Source organism: Rattus rattus, chromosome 16, assembly GCF_011064425.1.
Source record: "Rattus rattus isolate New Zealand chromosome 16, Rrattus_CSIRO_v1, whole genome shotgun sequence".
NCBI classification, from domain to species: domain Eukaryota; kingdom Metazoa; phylum Chordata; class Mammalia; order Rodentia; family Muridae; genus Rattus; species Rattus rattus.
In genome coordinates this window covers 43,905,491-43,925,208 of record NC_046169.1, presented here as the reverse complement: position 1 = coordinate 43,925,208, position 19,718 = coordinate 43,905,491, and the positions used below count along the sequence as shown (strand labels likewise).

The 19,718-nt window shown below is 49.3% G+C and overlaps 1 protein-coding gene across 2 annotated transcripts in view; it reads right to left on the bottom strand.

The window, feature by feature from the left end:
* Fbrsl1 (fibrosin like 1) overlaps positions 1-14,366 on the bottom strand; it is an 88,357-nt gene extending 73,991 nt beyond the window's left edge. For both annotated transcript variants that reach the window (XM_032887237.1, XM_032887236.1), the window contains exon 1: positions 13,717-14,366. In XM_032887237.1, the coding sequence (XP_032743128.1) occupies positions 13,717-14,004 (288 nt within the window). In that variant the 5' untranslated portion in view covers positions 14,005-14,366. The remainder of the gene's footprint in view (positions 1-13,716) is intronic.
* Positions 14,367-19,718: the final 5,352 nt, after the last annotated feature.

The following is a 19,718-nucleotide window of genomic DNA, read 5'->3' as shown; positions in this document are numbered from 1 at the left end:
ATACAGCACTGTAGAATCTTCATGTATGGCAGACCTGGGAACTCTCTGAGGTGACATGTTGGCCTGGGGCTCACCAGGTGACACCTAGGAAGTGTCCCTTGGCAATATGCTATATAGAAAATAGGAAATGCCCCCAGGTGACATCAAATTCCCCACAAGTTACCTACCCTCCCAGGTGATACCAATTCCCTACAATGCTTCCTAGCTGACATACTAAATGGTGGCAGAGAAGTAAGGTAAACACACACATGTACTCCCCCAAAATCAGTGACCAGCAAACAGATCTACAGAAAAACAAAACTTCCCATAAAATAGAAAGTCTGTATGTAGGGGAACACCATGAGGAAGACAAAGGAGAGCCACCACAGAACCACTCTATTTTCACAAGGCCTCAGAGGCAGAGCCACCAACCATGCTTCCTCCTCCCAGAGATAGAAGATTTAAGTCTCCTGTCTTGCCTCCCTGCCTTAGTCAGAGCAGGGTTGAGTTATAAGGACTTTCTGCAGTATACACAAGTGTCCTGACCTCATTGTCCCCACACTGCAGACTATCTGGTCACCTTCCCACAAGGGCCTGGGTTGTCAGACTGTCCTGCTGCTAAGGGCTGAGAAGTACAAAAGCAAAGATTTACAGAACTCTGATGTTACAGATGACATGGTGCTTCCAGGGTGTATTAGACCCAAAGTCTAAACAAACTGAGGTCAACTTCATGGATACTAAGCAATAAGTCTACTAGGAGGACACCAGTCAGGAGGCAAGCCCTCACTTTCCAAAATCCAGAAAGGGAGAAGGGAGGAAGAAATAGACAGGGATGCTGACAGCCATATGGCTGCAGAACCAGGCCCCTGCCTCAGGTTTAAACTGACTATCCTCTCTCTGAATCTATTTGGCACTTTGCTTTTAAAAGGCCAAAAAGACTCCACTGGCCCCTCCAATTCAGCTGGTAAACTCTATGGTCTCACCTCACACATGGGATTGTTTTATTGGCCATCTGCCCCCCTTAGCCTAGAGAAGGGCTGGTGAGTAACAGACAGCAGCTAGTCCCTGCCCTAAGAGACCTTCCAATTTTCCTTCATGAAGGTACCTTGTGTGTACGCGAGCCTGAGGGAACAAAGGTGACTGACGGGTACTAGAAGGGCTGTCACCAAACCTCTACTCTGAAACTCCCCCTGTAAAGTCACTTTTGCCTAACATATTAGAACACAGGCAACGCATACCTTTAATCCTAAGGCTAGGAGGCAGAGGAGGAGGCAGAGGCAGATGAATTTTTGTTGAGTTCGAGGCCAGCCTAGTCTACAGAGTGAGTTCCAAGAAACCCCATCTCAGAAAAACCAAACAAAAAGAGCGTTATCTGGCCTGTCTTGGGAATAGTGGGTCATTCTGTCTGCCTGACCACAACACTACCCAGTAGAACCTGTCTCTAAAAGCCCTGACTATAGAGCACCAGTGAGGGAAGAGATCCTCACTGGCCTGACATATACTCAGATCATCAAAGGGAAATAACACACAATGTGGGGCTGCCTTTAGCTGTTCTACAATCTACTGCCCCCTACTGGACAAACACTGAAGCTCAGAGAGAGGTTGTACAGCCACAAGTCAGGGCCTAGGCAGCCAGCAATGGAGCATGGGACTGCCGACTTGCAACTCAGGTTCAGGTACCACAGGTCTAAGAGAAAGCAGAGCTCTAGAATGGCTGACTTCAAGTGGGCCAGGGAAAGTATTGGCCACTCACAAAAGTGCCGGGACACTAAGGAAAGAAAGGCTCAAAACACTCATAGAATGCAGAAAACTTAAGTTTCATATTCTTGGCTCAATGTAGTGCCCTGCCTTAGGCATTCTGTGAGATACTCACTGGATCTACATATAAAACCAGTACTGAGTACCTTAAAACTGAAGGTACATACTAAAGGCTCAAAAAAGCCAACCAAAACAGATACCCTGGTCTTTAGTGCTCCAGATCCTTGTGCCAGGAACCTTCCTCTAGTACTCTGGAGAATACAACTCCTGCCTAAGCTTCTGGCAGAAGCCAAAAACTGGGAGCCCAGAGCAGATCTGACTATCATATGCATCAATGTTACCCACCAATACTCAATCCTGCACACATGGCCCTGCTTGTAGCAACAGCCTCATAATCATAGCCAGCCTTCAAGCCCGTTTCCCTCCTAAGAAAGAATACCAAAGCTGAGTGCGTATTAAAGCAAACTGCCCATTCAATTTTCTTTTTTTCCTTTCTGGTTTTGAGACGGGGTTTCTGAGTAGCTCTGGCTGTCCTAGAACTCACTATGTAGACCAAGTTAGCCTCAAACTCGGAGATCTGCCTGCTTCCATCCCAAGTGCTGGAAATAAAAGCATGCACCACTACTGCCCACCTTCCCCACATCCATTCAATTTCCAATGGTAACAGCGTAACTGTTCCCACCAAGTGTTACTATGCAACACCAACAAAATTTCTAATTGCACTACAGTAAACTAAACCACAATGAGATTTGCTCCTTTTTGGGGTCCAAGCTGCTTACCCCCATTGTGGCCCTCCTGAGGCTCAGCCCCACTCCTTTAGCCAGGAAGGTACATGCTCACTCATATTCCTGTGACCAACAAGCTAAGGCTGTCCCTTTAGACAAAGCAGAGAGGCCTAGCCCAGAAACAGTCTGTTCAAGAACCGTACATGGGCAACTATTGCTCCAGCATTCAACGACCCCTTTGACCAAACCAACTATTTAAAAATCCCAGCAGCCCTAGCCAGGTCACCACCTGGCACACACCTTTAATCCCAGCACTCAGCGGCAGGGGCAGGCAGATCTGAGTCCAGCCTGGTCTACAGTTAAGTTCCAGGACAGCCAGAGCTACAGGACATGGAGAAACCCTTATCTTGGATAAAAGAACGCCCCTCCCCAAGCCCCCCAGGAGTTAGAGAGATAACTCAGTGGTTAAAATCACTGGTTGTTCTTCTAGACAGCCTGGGGTCAATTCCCAGCACCACATGGCAGATTGCAGCTGTCTGTAATTCCAGTTCCATGGGATCCTAGATTCCCCTTAAAGACAAAACACCAATCAACATGAAGTAAAAATAAGTTTAAAGAAAAGTCCCAGCAGCCCTCACACTTCACCTCGCTATGAACCTGCTTGCTTGCTTTTCTCTAGGCTGCAGGCAGGATTCCCATGAACCACGAGGTCCCTGCAGTCCTGACTCCTGTAGGCAGTGCCAACTACCACGGTATCTAATTGCCTCTCCAGCTGCAAATAGAGCTCTCCCACTCAGATCTTCCTCCTTCAGCTCACACTTCTTCCAAATGAGTTTCATTCACAGCACCTGTGTCATACGTTCCCCAGAGGAATGAATATCCGTCTCTGTAGGCCCTCATGACCTCTTGCCTGCTCCAGAAGGCTCTAGACCATTGCACGCCATCTCCGAAATCTACAAGTTTATGGATCTCACCTTCATACCCACTACCCAGCTGCCAGCAGGCTGTAGCGTATAGGCCAAGTAAGCAGTGGGGGCTGCCACATGCTACTCCAGAGCTACTGCTATAGTGCTGGGGTCCATGGGCCATAGCCCATCCTGCAACTGCTGAGCAAAGTATCTTGACCATTCCACCCACCAAGGTTCAAGAACCTTGGTCCCTTCAGATCTCAGTCTAGTGGCTGCACTATACACAACACTGTCTGGGCAGAGGGTCAGCTGGAGATAAAGCAGACCTTGCTCTATGGCTGAACGAGGTGCAGAAGGTATGAAGAACTGACATTAGTAGTACTTACTATTCAGGGAGAAGTTGCAACTAGAGAAGGAAGCATGCAGGCCACTTGTAGTAAAAACAAAAAACAACAAAAAACAAACAAACAAACAAACAAACAAAATAACCAAAAAAAATTTAATCTTACCCCGGACTAGCTTACAAATGAGACTCAGACTTTTATTTGACTTTGACAATTACTGGAGTGGGGAGGAGTAATAACCCCTAATCTACTCTTCCAGCTGCCGGTCTGGCCACCTCTCCAGCAGTGTACCCCAGACCCAGATACTTGCAGTTTCTCCTGGCCATGTGCTCATGCTCCCTCCTTGTGGTGGCTTCTTTCCGCCAGGCTAACCCAAACCTCCAATCCCTCCAGTAACTGGCTGTAGCTAACTTTATTTAACCAGTAGGTTTCTTTTCCTATTTTTTGATTTACATTCCAGTCATAGTACCCCCCCCTAGAGTTCTTCACATTCCTCCTCCACCTTACCTCCCAAGGGGTGCTCCGCCCCACACATTTAACCAATCGTTTTAAATAAAGGAACAAGGTTTGCATTAAAAAAGCTTGTAAACTTGAGAAGTCACACCTAGGCCTAGACCTTCCGTTAGAATTTAGCATTACAATACATAGCAATAGACCAAACCTGGAGAGGCACGTGCTTGGGTTCACATTGTGTTATTACCTACTATATGTGACCCTAACAAGCACACGTCCATTGCTGGCCTGAGCAATAGTACTACTGGTCAGTCTCCACAATCAATACATCCACAGCCTAACATTTCTTTCCTTTCAGCTCCAATCTGTTGAAAGGCCATGGTCTGTTTAGACAGACTATATACAGTCTTGTTCTCTGATCTCATGTCTTTTTGGGGCATTTTTTCCCTCTGAGCTGCTGTGAGGACTAAGCCCTAGGGCAAGGTCAATGAGGGAGATGCCCAAAAGATAGCAAGTAGTTTGCTACAAAGGAGAGAACATGTAGGAGGGACCTATGGGCTCTCAGGTCTAATGCCATGGCCTGCTTGGGGCCACTCTTGTGTAGGATGTGGGTTCTGTGTACTCTAGACACAGAATTTCCCACAGCCATAAAAAATGAGAAATAAGATCATGTAGATTTGCATGAGGGCAGTTAAAAGTGGGAACCCAGATGAACAAAGTGGTCCCAGAGCAGAAACAAAGTGTGGCAAAGGCAGGAAAGAAGGTGAGAAGGTTTGGGGCTCTAGGGCAGAAGGCCATTTTCCTAGCCTATCCTCTTTAGTCAGGAACAGGGCAAGCCAACAACCCATCTATCTGCACAACAGCACTTTCTCCTCTGAGTCCTGGGAAGACACACCTCATGTCTGATTTCTGCCATACTGCAGGCCCCTCCAAGCTTCAGCACAGCTGCTGCTCAGCTGTCATCCAGGGTGTCCCCCAAAGCCTCTTCTGTAGTACAGGGGCAGCTGAAGCCAGCCTGGATGTTTCTGATGCCACAAGTCTGGGACATGAAAGGATCTGGGTGAGTTAAAAATGGGTGGAGGAGGGGAAAGGGCCTGCTCTCCTCTCTGCATTGGAGTCCACAAGTGGCCCAGTTGTGGTCCAGCAGTGTCTGTCTACCTGGTGTAGATATGAGTCTAAAAGGTCTTAGACGGACCTAAGCATGTTCATCACGGAACTCTCATCCTAGTGTCCAGTGCCTGGCAGGGAGAATAAGCACATGCTGCCTCATTACCCTTCCTGCAGATAAGGAACTAAGCCCAGAGCAGGAAAGGGATTTTCTTTCCCAAGCAGTTTACAGAGGTCCCTGCTACGCCTGGCTGGCAAGGCTGAGGGGCAAAGGGCTTCTTCCTAGGAGGTAGGAGACAGTGGCTATACTGCTAGGGGATGTGTAGAAGCCCTGAGATAGGTCCATGGTGCTCCTGGAACCCTAGAAGAAAATGTAGATTTTATACCTGGGTGACAGAAAACTGCTGCATTTAGAGCCTTGAGAAGCCAGTATAGTCCCAACTCTGCTTGACCAATCCCCATCTCAGATGGAGGAGGGAGCTAGGGATAGTGAAAAATATGACCTCACCTCATCAGAAGTCACTCACTCTCCCCTGGGCAGTCACTATGTTCCTTCCCTGTCTGGGTCTGGCCAGTCAAGTCCCAGTTTATAGGCAACAAGGAATGAGGGAAGGGCAGGTCATACAAAACAGAATCTAGTCAAGGGCAACAAAGCGCTACAGATGAGCAGTATCCCCATAGCCAGGGGCTGAGGGGCAGTGTGGCCAGGGCAGATGAGAAGGACCCCTGTGAGGTCTCTGGCTTTCAAAGAGAAAGGTCTCTGGGCCTTTTGAAGAAGAGAAAATTGTCAGGTTGGGGATTTAGCTCAGTGGTAGAGCGCTTGCCTAACAAGCGCAAGGCCCTGGGTTCGGTCCTCTTGAGCCATGTCATGGCCAGGTTTCTACCAGAAGGCACCCCCAATGCACAACTGTGTACACTACACACACTGCAATTGGCAAGACACCTGTCTGGGCTAGAAAAGCTCTGCACATGAGAGGCCACAAACTCAGCAGCTCTCCATCCAACTTTCAACAGAAACCACACATTAAAGCTCATGTTGCGCTAGGAACTAATACCTAGCTGGGACATCACAGATAGAGCATGGCACTAGAACACTAACCCCACAACACTCATCTCACACTGGTTTAAGAAGCTACCTTGGATACTTTGAGGACCTCCTGTCCCAGCCTCCACACGTTCCTTAGCTTGCCAACCTAAAATGAGCACTTTCTAAGCTGCTATGCAATGACCAACCTCCCCCAAAAAGTCACCAGCACTCCCTCTCCTCTCCCAGTTGCACTTTGGCCAGTTCCCTTCAAGGGGACCTGAAACCCACCATTCTGAGCCTCTTTCTCCACAACCCCCAGACTCTAACAATATCCCTCAATGCCTTCTGCCACTCACTGGTGACAGATCTTACAGGTGACCTTTGAGGCTGGCCCAGGTAAGGGGGAACAGATAGGATAGAGGCTCACCCCAATGGCTCAGTCAGCCTGGTCACCCCAAACCCAGGCCAGGACTACCTGCTCATGTACTATAGACAGACCTGGACAGAGCTGATGGGATGCCAAAGCCTCACTGGTTATATACTTAGGGACTTCCTGCCAACCGAAACAAAGGGATCCTTTCTAACCTGAAGTTCAGAGGGCTGACAACAGGCTCCTGACAAAGAGGGCCTGGGTGGCATCACCCTCCCTCAACCCCTCTACAGCCTTACCGATCTGAATCTGTTCAAGTGTCAGAATCAGCAGGCTCTCCCAGGTGGGTGAAGCAGATCTACTGCACACACCTTAGCTCAGCCTCTACAGTCAAAGGGTGCCTTCTGCTTTGCTTAGAGAAAGTAGCTTCTGGCACAGGTGACACTGCACACACACCTCTGGAAGGCCACAGGGGTCCAGAGGCAAACTCCACTCGAATGGCTGCAAAGCAGAGCTCTGGGGCCTACAGGCTGATGTGAGAGCCAGCCAGCCACCTGTGTTCCTCCGTAGTTCTATTTTTTTTTTTTTTTTTCCGGAGCTGGGGATGAACTCAGGGCCTTGGCGCTTTGCTAGGCAAGCGCTCTACCACTGAGCCAAATCCCCAACCCTCCTCCGTAGTTCTGATTAGTTTCATACCCTCTACTCTATCCTATACACATCCTCCATGGCATCCCCTCCTACCCCCTTACCCCAGCTATCAACCAGAGCTGGAAGCCACAACCACAGCCAAGCACAATTAGAGGTTCTAACCCACCTAGCAGAAGTTGACCCAGTGGGTGGAAGAGCTGTAGGCTAATACTGGGCCTGGATTCAAGCCTGGATCATCTTGGCAGGCCCAGTTAGCTCATGGAAGGGAACAAGGAAGTTGTCTAATGACTGGAGTCTGGATGGAGGGGTGCTGAGGTAAACAGCTTGGGTCACTGGGACTTGAGGGGACTAGGCCCCTCCCAGACTTCTGAACACTATAACCAGGCTGAAGTACCCAGGGCTTTAGCAGATGGGCATTGCTAGATACCGTGTATACATCAGATCTTAGCTTCTGCTCATAGGTTGTGCTCCTGAATAGGTTTCCTCACTCAAAAGCCAGGTCTCGCCACCAACCACACTGATCAACTGGTCACCAGTTAATAAGGCTGGATTCAGGAACCTGAGAATTTTGTGTAGTAATAAAGTAGCTATTCTAGAGGGCAGAGAACCTGTCAATCCAGTAGAGCTGACAGAACCACAGTCTCAGACCAACCCCACAGGAATACAGGATCAAAGCTCACAGCAAAACCTGGAATGGACTCCACCCATACATGCAATCCTCTCTGGGGTTCCAGAGACACCTGCAAGAGCGAACAATTGAAATGTTACTGGATCTCAAGTACAAAACCAAGGTTCAGTCATCAAGGCCCAGGAAGGTGCTTCAAGAAGTGTCCCCATGAGATGCTGCACCTCAGAACCAAAATTAGAGGGACCTCACTCACAAAGTAAAGATGCCAGAGAAATAGCAGTGCTAAGAAATGCAAGACAAACTGACAAACTGACAGCAGAGTAAATTTACGGCTCTAAACAGAGTCAAGCGCTGGTGAGAAAGAACTCAAGAGTACTGCTGCCTAGAAGCAAATGAGTGCAGCTTTGGGAAAACCGCTTTCTCACTGAAGCAGAACAAGAATTGGGGGGAAAGGGTATCAAACAACAAGTTCTACTCATGGAACTACCCTCAGAGCCCCACGTTGACAACCACTGCTGGCTCAGTCTCTCCAGGTGACACACTAGTCTGTTCACGCAGATCTGAATCTGTTAGGGGGTGTGGGTGTGTGTGGGTGGCAGTGGTGGGTCAATGGTGAAGGGAGAAGAAACAACACAGATGCCTGCTGTCTCCCCTGAGGAGCAGACAATCAGAAAGGAGCAGCCTGTTAGAGGACAAGAGCAGAAAGAGCCCCGATGGGACAGGAGGTACTGCTCACTGTTGTGTCCTTCCTAAGCAAGCAGACAGTTGGGGAAAGAGCCTTCCAAGCAGAGAGTAGTTCCAAGCCAAGGTCCAGGTTTGAAGTGGGTGTATGGGGACACCAGGGAGGCAGATGTGGCCATAAGGATCTAGATGTACAGAGAAGCTCAAGCCAAGAGGTTAACAGGCCCAATGAGCTAAAAAGAAAAGCTATATATGTGGTCAAAGGTATGGGGTTTCCAAAAGATAAATGAGACCTTTCAAAAAGCTATACAGTTGGGAAGTGGGCGGCGGGGGAGATGCCTGCATCACAGTGCCAGGCAAGGCAGGCCAAGAAGTTGTCTGCTTCAGACAAGGTCTTGGCATTGGACAGGCTGCCCCAGGTGCACTGTGCATTCATGTGGGCCAAAGGGCCTGAGATAGCCTTGCCTTCATATGCTATGTCCATTTATCCCCTGAAGGACTGGTCTTCCTCTCACCCCCAACAGCAGTAGGATCAACCCCCCCACCCAGCCCCGGGGAATGCCCAGTCTAAGAGAAAGTTAGGTCCCAGACTTCAGACCTGTGACTTTTGGACGAAGCATGTGCACACACTGAACCTCACACCAGGAAGCAGCCACAAGGAGGTACCACAGACTCCTGAATGGAAAATGTTGCCGGCCATAGCTCTTTTCTATCCTCACCTAGAAGTCTGTCTGGTCTCAGTTCCCACAGCTATGTACAAAAACAGACATGGAGGCACTCCCTACTCAGCCGACCAGCAGCTCACAGAAGGACTACCCCAGAACACAGCCTTCCCAAACTGTGTCCCAAGAACCTGTACCTGCAAACAGGAGACTCACGATAAACCCACGGATCTAGTTTGCTGCTCAGCCATTCTCAGCAGTCACAGCAGACTGGTAGCTGTTAGCTAGGCTGACAGGTTTTTGCTTTTTTGGGCTTTTCCCCCTTAACACAAAGTCTCTCTACATAGCCCAGGCTGTCCTGGAACTCAGAGACCGACCTACCTCTGCCTCTGGAGTTCTGGAATTAAAGGTATGCACCACCATGCCCTGTCGCAAACAGTTTCTTATGTACAGCTTTGTACACGGTGTGGTTTTACAGCATATTTTATGAATTATAAGTCATATGTACTGACCAGAGAATGCAAAAACAAAAAACAAAAAAAAACCAAAAAAACAACAAACCCACAACACTTAGAAAACGTCATGAGCACCACAGCACACAGCATTTGGGGCAATTTTTCTTTTCCTCTTTGTCCCCAGTATAGTTCACACCGCACAGGGGTAAGAAGCAATAATGTCCCCTCCCTGTGTAGGCAGTATAGCTCTACCAAGCTCCATTGTGAGGTACCTTCCTCAACTCCATATAGGTGATATTGGCTACCCAGTTGTGTCTCCTCTGGAAATTCTCCTCCTCCCATTGTAGATGGCATCGCATCCACATCTCCACTGTAGGATCCTTAACCCGCCATAAATGACACATTACGTGCCCAGTTGTGTATCTTCCTTCTGTGAAGAACAATCTCCTTCCCTGCTCTCTATGGCCACTATAAGGGATCTTATGTGCAAATGGCATAGCTGTTACTTGCTGTGACTCCATTGGGAGTAAACAGCACCTCTCTCTTTTATGTGTAAGGATACATCTGTTCCTGGCTATTTCCCCAGACAGAGGCTCTAAAAAATGGCAGATACCCATCGAATGTTGCATTGGAGCTGAAGCAACATGACACTCAGCTTTTTTTGGTCTTGTTTTGTTTTTGTTTTTTTTTTCCTTTTCTTTTGTTGTTGTTTTGTTTTTCAAGTCCTGGGACCAGCTCTATAAACCAGGCTGGCCTTGAAAACACACACACACACACACACACACACACACACACACACACACACACACACACACACACACAAACAGATCCGCCTGCCTCTGCCTCCAGAGTGCTGGGAGTGTACCACCACCACCACCACCACCACCACCACCACCACCACCACCACCACCACCACCACCACCACCACCACCACCACCACCACTTACACTCACCTTCTTAAAGAGCTTCACCTTCTGATCACCCTCAATCAACTTGCACAAACAAATCAACAAAATCACATGACATGAAAGCACAGGTGGTTTCTGCTTGGGGATAGTAGTAAAAGACTAGTGCTCTGGATGCTGGCCACCTTAAAGCCACATGGACCTGAGCCCTGCTCCCCATAGTCTTAGCTCTAAGGGATAGAAAGTGCTTGTCTGCCTGGGGCTGAATGCCGGGATAAGTCTGCCTCCTAGAAATACAGGTACCGGCACAACTTGTTCAGTGACCTAAGGCACATGGACTGAGTGGAGAGGATGCTTCTGTCCCTAAACCAGGTCCTCACCCTTTTCACTGCAGGGTGATGGGAGCACAGTGTCCTCTTACCTTTGTCAGTACAGCAAGAGAACTGTCACAAGAAGAAAATCTACTTTTCCTAAATGCCAGAGGGAGGAACCAAGGGTCTATGGATCCCTGCCCTTCACTTCCCAACATGTTCCCAACATGTTAAGAGAAGACCAGCTCGAATGCCCTCAGTTACATACAGGCTCTTAGTTTAAATCTGTGGTTAAGTATCACACTGCATCCTCTCTAGCCAACAATCACCACCATGACATTTGGGAAGGTAGTTATCCTCACAGATACAAGAGTCAAAGGTTGCAACCCCTACAAGGACAAAGAGAGATGAACAGAGATATCTGAGGGTGCCCCGGCACAGGGAGCCTACACACACATTTTCAAATAAGGTAATGGGACATTCTTCCATACATCTCACAAGTCATTCACATATACTGAACTGCCTTTGGGGGGGATTATACAGACTTTGCTGACACTCAAATAATGTCATAGCACGTGGGGATCCTAAAGTCACTGTTGAGAAGCGCTCTCTCTCTCTGTGCTGGAGTCCTGTTGGTCTGAGAATGTGGCAGGCCATCTCCCCCAGCAAATGAGGGAGGCTGCAGAGCAAGGGAACCAGCAGCAGAACAGACTGTAAACTCCAGTCTTGTGTCTCGGATCTCTCATCTATAGAGTGGGGAGTGTCCAAACCTGCTTATAAGGTCATTTGATGGGATAAATGAATTCTTATCTGTAAAGACAACTGGCGGAGTGAACTAGTCACCACTGTGATAGGATGGGGTTATAAATTACTTGACTTCAGGGAGAAAAACTAGTTTCAGTAAATGAGACCCAGCAAAACTCTTCTAGACATGATCTAGATACTATGACCTGTCCAGATATCAAGTACTTCCCAAGGCCAAACTCAGAAAGGTCAGAAGTAAGGCTGCGCATGAGGTGTAAGGGGAGGTGTATGGAGAGGCAGGGTAATCTCTCAGAACCTGGAGTAAGCAGTAAGATTGTATGAGTCAACTCTCTATATATGTGGCCTAGAAGAGGAGGGGAAAGGCCAGAGAACACAAGTGGAGCCAACACAAGCAGACTACTAGATACAAATGGGCTGTTCTAATGACAGTGTGATGTGTGGCCTTAAGGCAGTAACTCTGGACTTCCTGAAGGGCTATTCCTCCTTTCACAGGTATTCATTCCTCACTATGTTGAGTCTTGGTTGTTTCCTTCTGGGTACTGGGGGAACCTGTAGTCACAATTCTCCCATTGACAAGTTTGAGGGGCAGAAAATCCAGGGGTACCAGTCAAGTCTCCACAGAGTGGGAGAAGGCGAAACCAAAAGGTAAGGTGAATGGAATTAAGAATACCCTTCTTCAGATGAGATTTTAAATCGACGGCTGGGTTAAGCTGTAACAGCACCAAACAGTACACAGATAGACAGAGCATTTAAGGTGAGGCAGTAAAGCCCAATACCCAGAGAGGCCCAAAGAAGAAATGCGGAAAAGGCTAAATGCATCTACAGGCTCTTTGGAGCTCTTTATGGGCCCAGCAGACACAGGCGTGGCAAGGTAGGAATTGAGATTACAGATCTGGAGCGTGTGGTAGCACCACGGTTGTAATGTAGGAGCTTTAGCACAGTGTCTGACTGTCATTATCATGCCTAAAGCAGAAACCCAAAGCCTTCACGTCTTAGCACATCAGCACCAGACACAAGACAACACACCCCACAAAATCGTCTTAGTTTAAGATCTTTGGCTTCGGCCCAGAACTCATCTCTTGTGTTCCCCAAAAGACACAAGGGCTGAACACAAGGTGTGCCTCGGCCTTGCATTCATTCAAATGTGTATGGAACAAACCCAACTCAGGGCTACTCATAGTGGCCATCACCATCCCACCCTCACTGAGCTCTACAGACCCAGTGGACCCAAGAATTAGGATATGAAATGGGGGGGAGGGGCTCAATTTAAACATGCCATGAACAACTCCCCTTTCTCAAGCTTGGCCTGAAAGTGGGGAATCGCAGATATCAGTCAGGGCAAGAGTGAGAAGGGTTGCAGTGGTCTCTAAGACCACAGCCCAGGGAGTGAGATATGGTTCCCAAGGTGTTCACTCTGCATTCCTAGGGGCCTCTGAAGGTTCTGCTAGTGCTCTTTAGGCCTGACCGGCATTTCCAACCACTTGTGTTCCAGAGACACAGTGGCTACCCGCTCGCCCACTCACTCACTCACTCGCTGACCATCTCTCTCACTTCCTTCTCTCCTAACCTGAGTTCAGATAGGAAGGACACTTTGCTTAGCAAATACTGTGCATGACAACTCATTCAGACATGTACTTTTAGAAAACCTATTACCTATACCCATGCAATAAGTAGTCACCAAGAAGGATTTGACTCCCGGTCTCATCCAAACAACCCTTAAGAGATCACCCAACAGGAAGAATCCCCAAGTGTCCATCTTATCATCGCTGCCTCCCGAGGCTCAACACTGTCCAACTCCCCAGCTGGTCCCGGACGCAGCGTTAACTTGGCAACAAGTAACAACCGCTGCAAAGCCCGCTTGGTTGGCAGGCTTTAAGTCCTCCCACACACCCCTCACTCCAGGTCCTCTTCCTGGCAAGGTGCAGCGCGGGCCCAGGAGGCATGCATATGGGTTTCCTTGGTCCCGGGTCTGGCCTTCCAGCCCACCTACCTCCAGGGCCTCCAGGGTGCTGAAGCTGGCTATAGCGAAGCCGTCAATAACCTCCTCCTCCTGCGAGCTGGACTCGCGGCGACGGCGCCGCGGGGGGCGCGCAGCGCGCAGAGGCGTAGGGCGCTGAGGCTGCGCGCCGTGGAGTCCCGCGTTCTCCTTGCCAGGACTGGGCTCTGGCTCCTCACCCGACGACGGGCTCTGCGCGCGGGCGTCCCGGGCAGCTTCCCGACGCCGGCCGCGGTCTCGCTGCGCGCGCGAACGCCGGCTCGGCCGGACCTTGGCCTCCATGGCGGCGCCGCGGCGGTGACCTTGGCGCCCCGCGCCGCCTGCACGCCGTGCCGCCGGGCTGCGGGGCGCCGTGCGGGCTCGGGGCCGGGCGGACTCAGGGGCCAGGGGCGGGCATGCCGGGCGCGGGCTCTCAGCACTGGACGCCGCGCGGGCTAGGACCCCGGGTCCGGGCCCGGCGCACCGGAGTGCGGCGGGCTCTCAGCGGCCCTAGACCAGGCCCCCAGGGACACAACCCATGGCGACCGGAGGGCAGCAGCAGTGGGCGGCCGAGGACCGCGGGTGGCGGAGCTTCTGAGCACCGGGACGGTGAGGCAGACACAGTAGTGGCAGCGGCCAGAGCGGATAACAACTGACGCACTTCCGCCGGGCCGGAGTGCCAGAGGAAGCGGGCGCAGCTGGGGGAGGCTGACCCGTCGACTCCGCCCCACCCTGGCCCCGCCCTGACCCCGCCCTTCCGGACTAGATGGCTCTGCGCTGAGCTGCCCCTCGCCCTTTCACATTAAGCCCCGCCCCGGGAGGGGGGCTTTCCCTTTGCCCCGCCCCTGCAACAGGCCACACCCGTTTGCGCACTTCTCTTTAGAATTCCGCCCCCACCCCCGTCAGACCACGCCCCATTCTTTCGGGCTCCACCTCTCTTGTCTAAGCTCTCAGTTCCTTAAGCCCCGCCCTTGCCTTCCGGTCCTGCTCACCTGTGCAGGACCCTGAGGTTAGTCCTGGTCAGATCCCGCCCACTTCAAGCCCCGCCTCACTGACCACGCCTACTAGGCAATTAGCGCTAAGCTTACACTACCCAGCCACCAGCATCGAGTTTGTGGCGGTGGGCGCCGCCCCTTCCGCCTTTCACCTAGGAGGTGATGGGTCTATGCACCTACAGCAGCTTCCGGCAAACTGAGTGGAAACCCGTGAGAGAGTAGGCTGGTCAGTTCTGGAGTCCACAGTGGTGGAGACCTGTAAGCGTCGAGTATGTCATCCTCCACCTGCAAACCCTCAAACCCAGTCTCACCCTGGTCCCCAAGTTAAATTAGGTAGCTCTCTTAAAACCCTCCGGCCTCGAGTATGTTTTCCTTAGAGACCTGCCTACACTAGTCAAGGACCTGGGGACTGCTGCTAGGAAGTTCAAAGCTAGACAAAACCGTGGGTTTCCTCAGCAACTTCCCCAGTTGGAATGTCACATGGAGCCGGCCACTAATTCACACAACAATTACCCAGAAACCTCTGAGGTGCTTTGATGGCCTTCAGAAATGGGAACATTTGACAGGAAGAAAGGGGAGGTTGTTACAGCTTGGGCACTGAGTGAAAAGGAACACTGAGCCATGCCTACATCTGAGCAGCAGAGGCCCTGAAAAGAAGCAGTCACAGCTGGAGAAAGCCCCTGGACAGGACCTCAAGTGCACATTATCTGACTGCTGAGAAGGGCCGCAGGCTCTCTGCCACTCTGTCCCTTGGGGCATCTGGGAACATGGCGTACCATCCACAAGTGCTCTTCTTTCACATAATAACACAGGACCAGCATACCTGCCAGCCTAACCAGGGTGAGGGGGTGGAAGCCTCCCTCCTCTTCCCATTCCAGATTTTATTATGAAAACAGTCTAACTAGCTAAGAACCTTGTTGGGAAGACGCGAACCAAAGCAGCTTCTCATTCCTGCTCACTCTATTCTCTTTTAGACACCTCCTCCCAAGACCACCACACCCCCAGCTTGCGGGGAGTTTCCCTCCCCTAGGTCAACCCTTTTCTACTCCAAAAACAAGGTCTGAGACCCAGTTTTTTAAGTTTTCAACAGAAATAACAGGTATCCTTGCTTACCAGGTCTCCTATATTCTCTGATGCAATGCCTCAGTGAAAGGCAGGGGATCCAGAGACCAGGCTAGGAAGAACTTTCTTTCTGGGTTTCTTCCCAATTTCCTTAGCTCTCCCGGGATTAAAGACACTGTTAATTCATTTCCAACTTAGAGACCAGTCATGGCCACCCTGGAGGAATAGGGCTGTAACTCAGTTGTTCCCTAGAGGAGGTTTGCTAAGGAAAGACATGTGTACTGATTTTCTCCCACAGGACACAGGGAGAAAGGGAGGCAGGCCTAAGAGGGGCTGGAACATTCTTCATTTGGTTCCACTTAGAGGGCCATTTTGTTCACCCAGTTTGGCAAAGACTTGATAAAGTTGTTGATGCAATTTTTAAAGGATTTATTTATTATATATAACTTACACAACAGAAGAGGGCATCAGATCCCATTACAGCCTGTTATGACCATGTGGTTGCTGGGATTTGAACTGAGGACCTCTGGAAGAGCAGTCAGTGCTCTTAACCGCTAAGCCATCTCTCCAGCCCTTATACTAGTTTCTTAGTGGAAATGATAATCCTATCTAACTGCAAGTGGAAGCCCCACCTTCTGGTGTCTGTAAACTGATGCCTCCAGTTCAAGTCTTGTCAGGTCCATTTGAAGTAACTCTTTCTTTTTTAAATTTGCTTATTTTTATTTTATGTGCATTGGTGTTTTGCCCACGTGTATGTCTGTATCAGGGTATCTGGTCCCTGAACTGGATTTACAGATAGTGGTGAGCTGCCATGTGGGTGCTTAGAATTGAATTCCAGGTCCTCTGGAAGAGTAGCCAAGTATTCTTAACCTCAGCCACCTCTCCAGGATTAGCTCTTAAAAGATTTGATTGTCGAGGCACTGAAAAGATGGCTCAGTGATTAAGAATACGGGCTACTTTTCCAGACCACCCAGATGGCACCTCAGTTGTCTCTTACACAAGCTCTAGGGTATAACAGCCTCATACAGGCATTCATGCAGGCAAGACACCAATGCACATAAAAAACAAAAGCAAGTCATTTCTTAGAAAAGATCTGATTTTGAAACAGAAGCACCTTAAGCCCTGGGTAGCGTCCACTATAGCCTAAGCAGACCCTGAACATCTGATGCTCCTGTCTCCACCAGCCAGAATGGGAGGATCACTAGTATTCATTGTAGATTAAGTGTAGAAGGAAGGAGCAATAACATTGTAACCTTACAATCTTTTGGGGAAGTTTAGGATGGTGTATTTTCACCCAAAGTAAAAGATACATCTTAAATTCCATTCTTGGGGTTGGTGATTTAGCTCAGTGGTAGAGCGCTTGCCTAGCAAGCGCAAGGCTCTGGGTTCGGTCCCCAGCTCCGGAAAAGAAAAGAAAAGAGAAATTTCATTCTTTTGAACAAAAGTGGTGTAATGGGCACTCAGGAGGAGAGGCAGGAGGATCTCTGTGAGTTTGAGGCCAGCCTGGTCTACATAGTGAGTTCCAGGACAGCCAAGACTATGTGGAGCATAGAGAGATCCTGCCTCAAAAATAAAACAAACAAACAGAACAAAACAAAAATATAACTCTGTAGATTAAGCAGAATCAAAGAAAAAGGAAGTAAATCTATAAAATAGCCCTATTTTGGCAGGAATAGCCTTCCACTATTGGCTTCAACAAACATTCCACCCCCATCTTCCTCCCTTTCATAAGATATTTTAAATATTTTTTAAACAATATATTTTCCCCATCATTTTATTTATTCACTTTACATCCCAGTCACAGCTCCACTACCTCCTCTCCTCCCAGTCCCACCATTATCTCCTCCCCTTTCTCTGAGGGGAATTATCCCCCTTGGATACCACCCATCTTGAGACATCATGTCACCACCCACCCCTGCTACAGTTGTTAGGGGACCCACATGAGACCAAGCTGCACATCTGTTACAATTATGTAGGGGTGCCTAGGCCCAGCCCCTGCATGCCTTTGGGTTGGTGATTCAGTCTCTCAGAGACCCCATGAGCCCAGGTTAGCTGGTTCTGTGGTTCTTCTTGTGGTGTCCTTGACTCCTCTGGCTTTCTCAGTCCTCTTCCCCACTCTTCTACAAGACTCCCTGAGCTCCACCTGAGCGCCACCTGATGTTTGGCCACGGTTCTCTGCACCTGTTTTCCATCTGCTGCTGGATGAAGCCTCTCAGAGACAATTATGCTAGGCTCCTGTCTGCAAGCATAGCAAGAGTGTCCATTAGTAGTTTCAGGCGTTGGCTCTTCCATAGGCTAGGTCTCAAGTTTGGCCCAAGTCACAAGTTGGCTGTTCACCCAGTCACTGCTCCACCTTTATCCCTGTGCATCTTGTAGGCTGGACAAATTTGGGTTGAAGGTTTTGTTGGTGGGTTGATGTTCCCCTCCCTCCACTGGAAGTCCCCCCCAACCTGGGTATTTTAAGTCTTAAGGGGGGCAATTGGAGAGGCAATTATGATGCTTTTTCTCTTCCCTTTCAAATGCTAAGGAGGGTGTTTGTGATTATTTTACATTTCTGTTTTACCTTTTATGGAAAATTGTTGCCCTAACTCACATAATATATGGTGATTAGTTTCCCCTTCCTCTACTCCTCTTAGTTCCTCCCCACCTCCCCTCCCTTCTGAATCCATCCCTTTTCTGTCTCTCAGAAAAATAAACTGGCTTCTAAGGGAGAATAATAAAATATAACAAAATATGATTTAAAAAACTGGGGTTGGGGATTTAGCTCAGTGGTAGAGCGCTTGCCTAGCAAGCGCAAGGCCCTGGGTTCGGTCCCCAGCTCCGAAAAAAAGAAAAAAAAAAGAAAAGAAAAGAAAAACTATCATAATCAGATTTGGACAAGACAAACAAAGAAAAGAGTCCAAGAAGAAGGATTTGTTTGAACACTCAAGAACCCCATAAAAGCACCAAACTGGAAGCCACAATATATATGTAGAGGACTTGGCGTAGACCCTTACAGGCCCTGTGCATGCTGCCTCCGTCTCTGTGAGTCACGTGATATAGAGGGCCTCCCTTGTTTTTTTTTGGTGTCCTCTCTCCTCTCTGGCCGGGAATACTCCTTTCACCTCCTTTTCCTGGGAGTTCCCTGAGCCCTAGGAAGGATGTGATACAGACACCCCATTCAGGGCTGAGTGTTCCCAGGTACACGTTTAGCTGTATTTCTGTGTCCGATCCCTTCTGCTGCAGGAGGGAGCTTCTCTGATGACGGCTGAGCAAGGCACTGAGTACAGCAGAATGACATTAGAAGTCATTTCATCGGGGCTGGAGAGATGGCTCAGTGGTTAAGAGCACTGACTGCTCTTCCAGAGGTCCTGAGTTCAATTCCCAGCAACCACATGGTGGCTCACGACTATCTGTAATGAGGTCTGGCACCCTCTTCTGGTGTGTCTGAAGACAGCTACAGTGTGCTCATATAAAATAAATAAACAAAAAAAAAAAAAAAAAAGTCATTTCATAGCTACTGTTTTGTTTGTATAAAAAAGAACGGTAGTATTTGGTTCTATCCTAGTTCCTGGACTACCTAGTCTTTGGTTCTTGGTCAGGTTTGGGTTCCATCTTGCGGGGTAGACCTTAAGTCAAATCAGGTATTGGTTGGCTACTCCCCCAAGCTCTGTGCCACCATTGCTCTATGGGATTTTACAGGCAGGACACCACTGTAAGCAAAGGACTTGTGGCTGGCTGGTGTTTACAAATTCTCTTTTGGTAGCAGGCAGAGTACTTTCCTGTAGCAAAGACACCAGAACACAGCAATGAAGGTTTTATGGAGGCACCAGCTCGATCTCACTGAACACAGGTTAAAGGACTTATGTGGTTGTTATCTCCAGCCACGAAGCCTTGCTGTCAGTTTGTAGAGAGCAGCCCATCGGCTTGGCAGCAGCCTGGGTTGTTTGGGAATTCCCATGGGAACCCTTTGGCCAACGA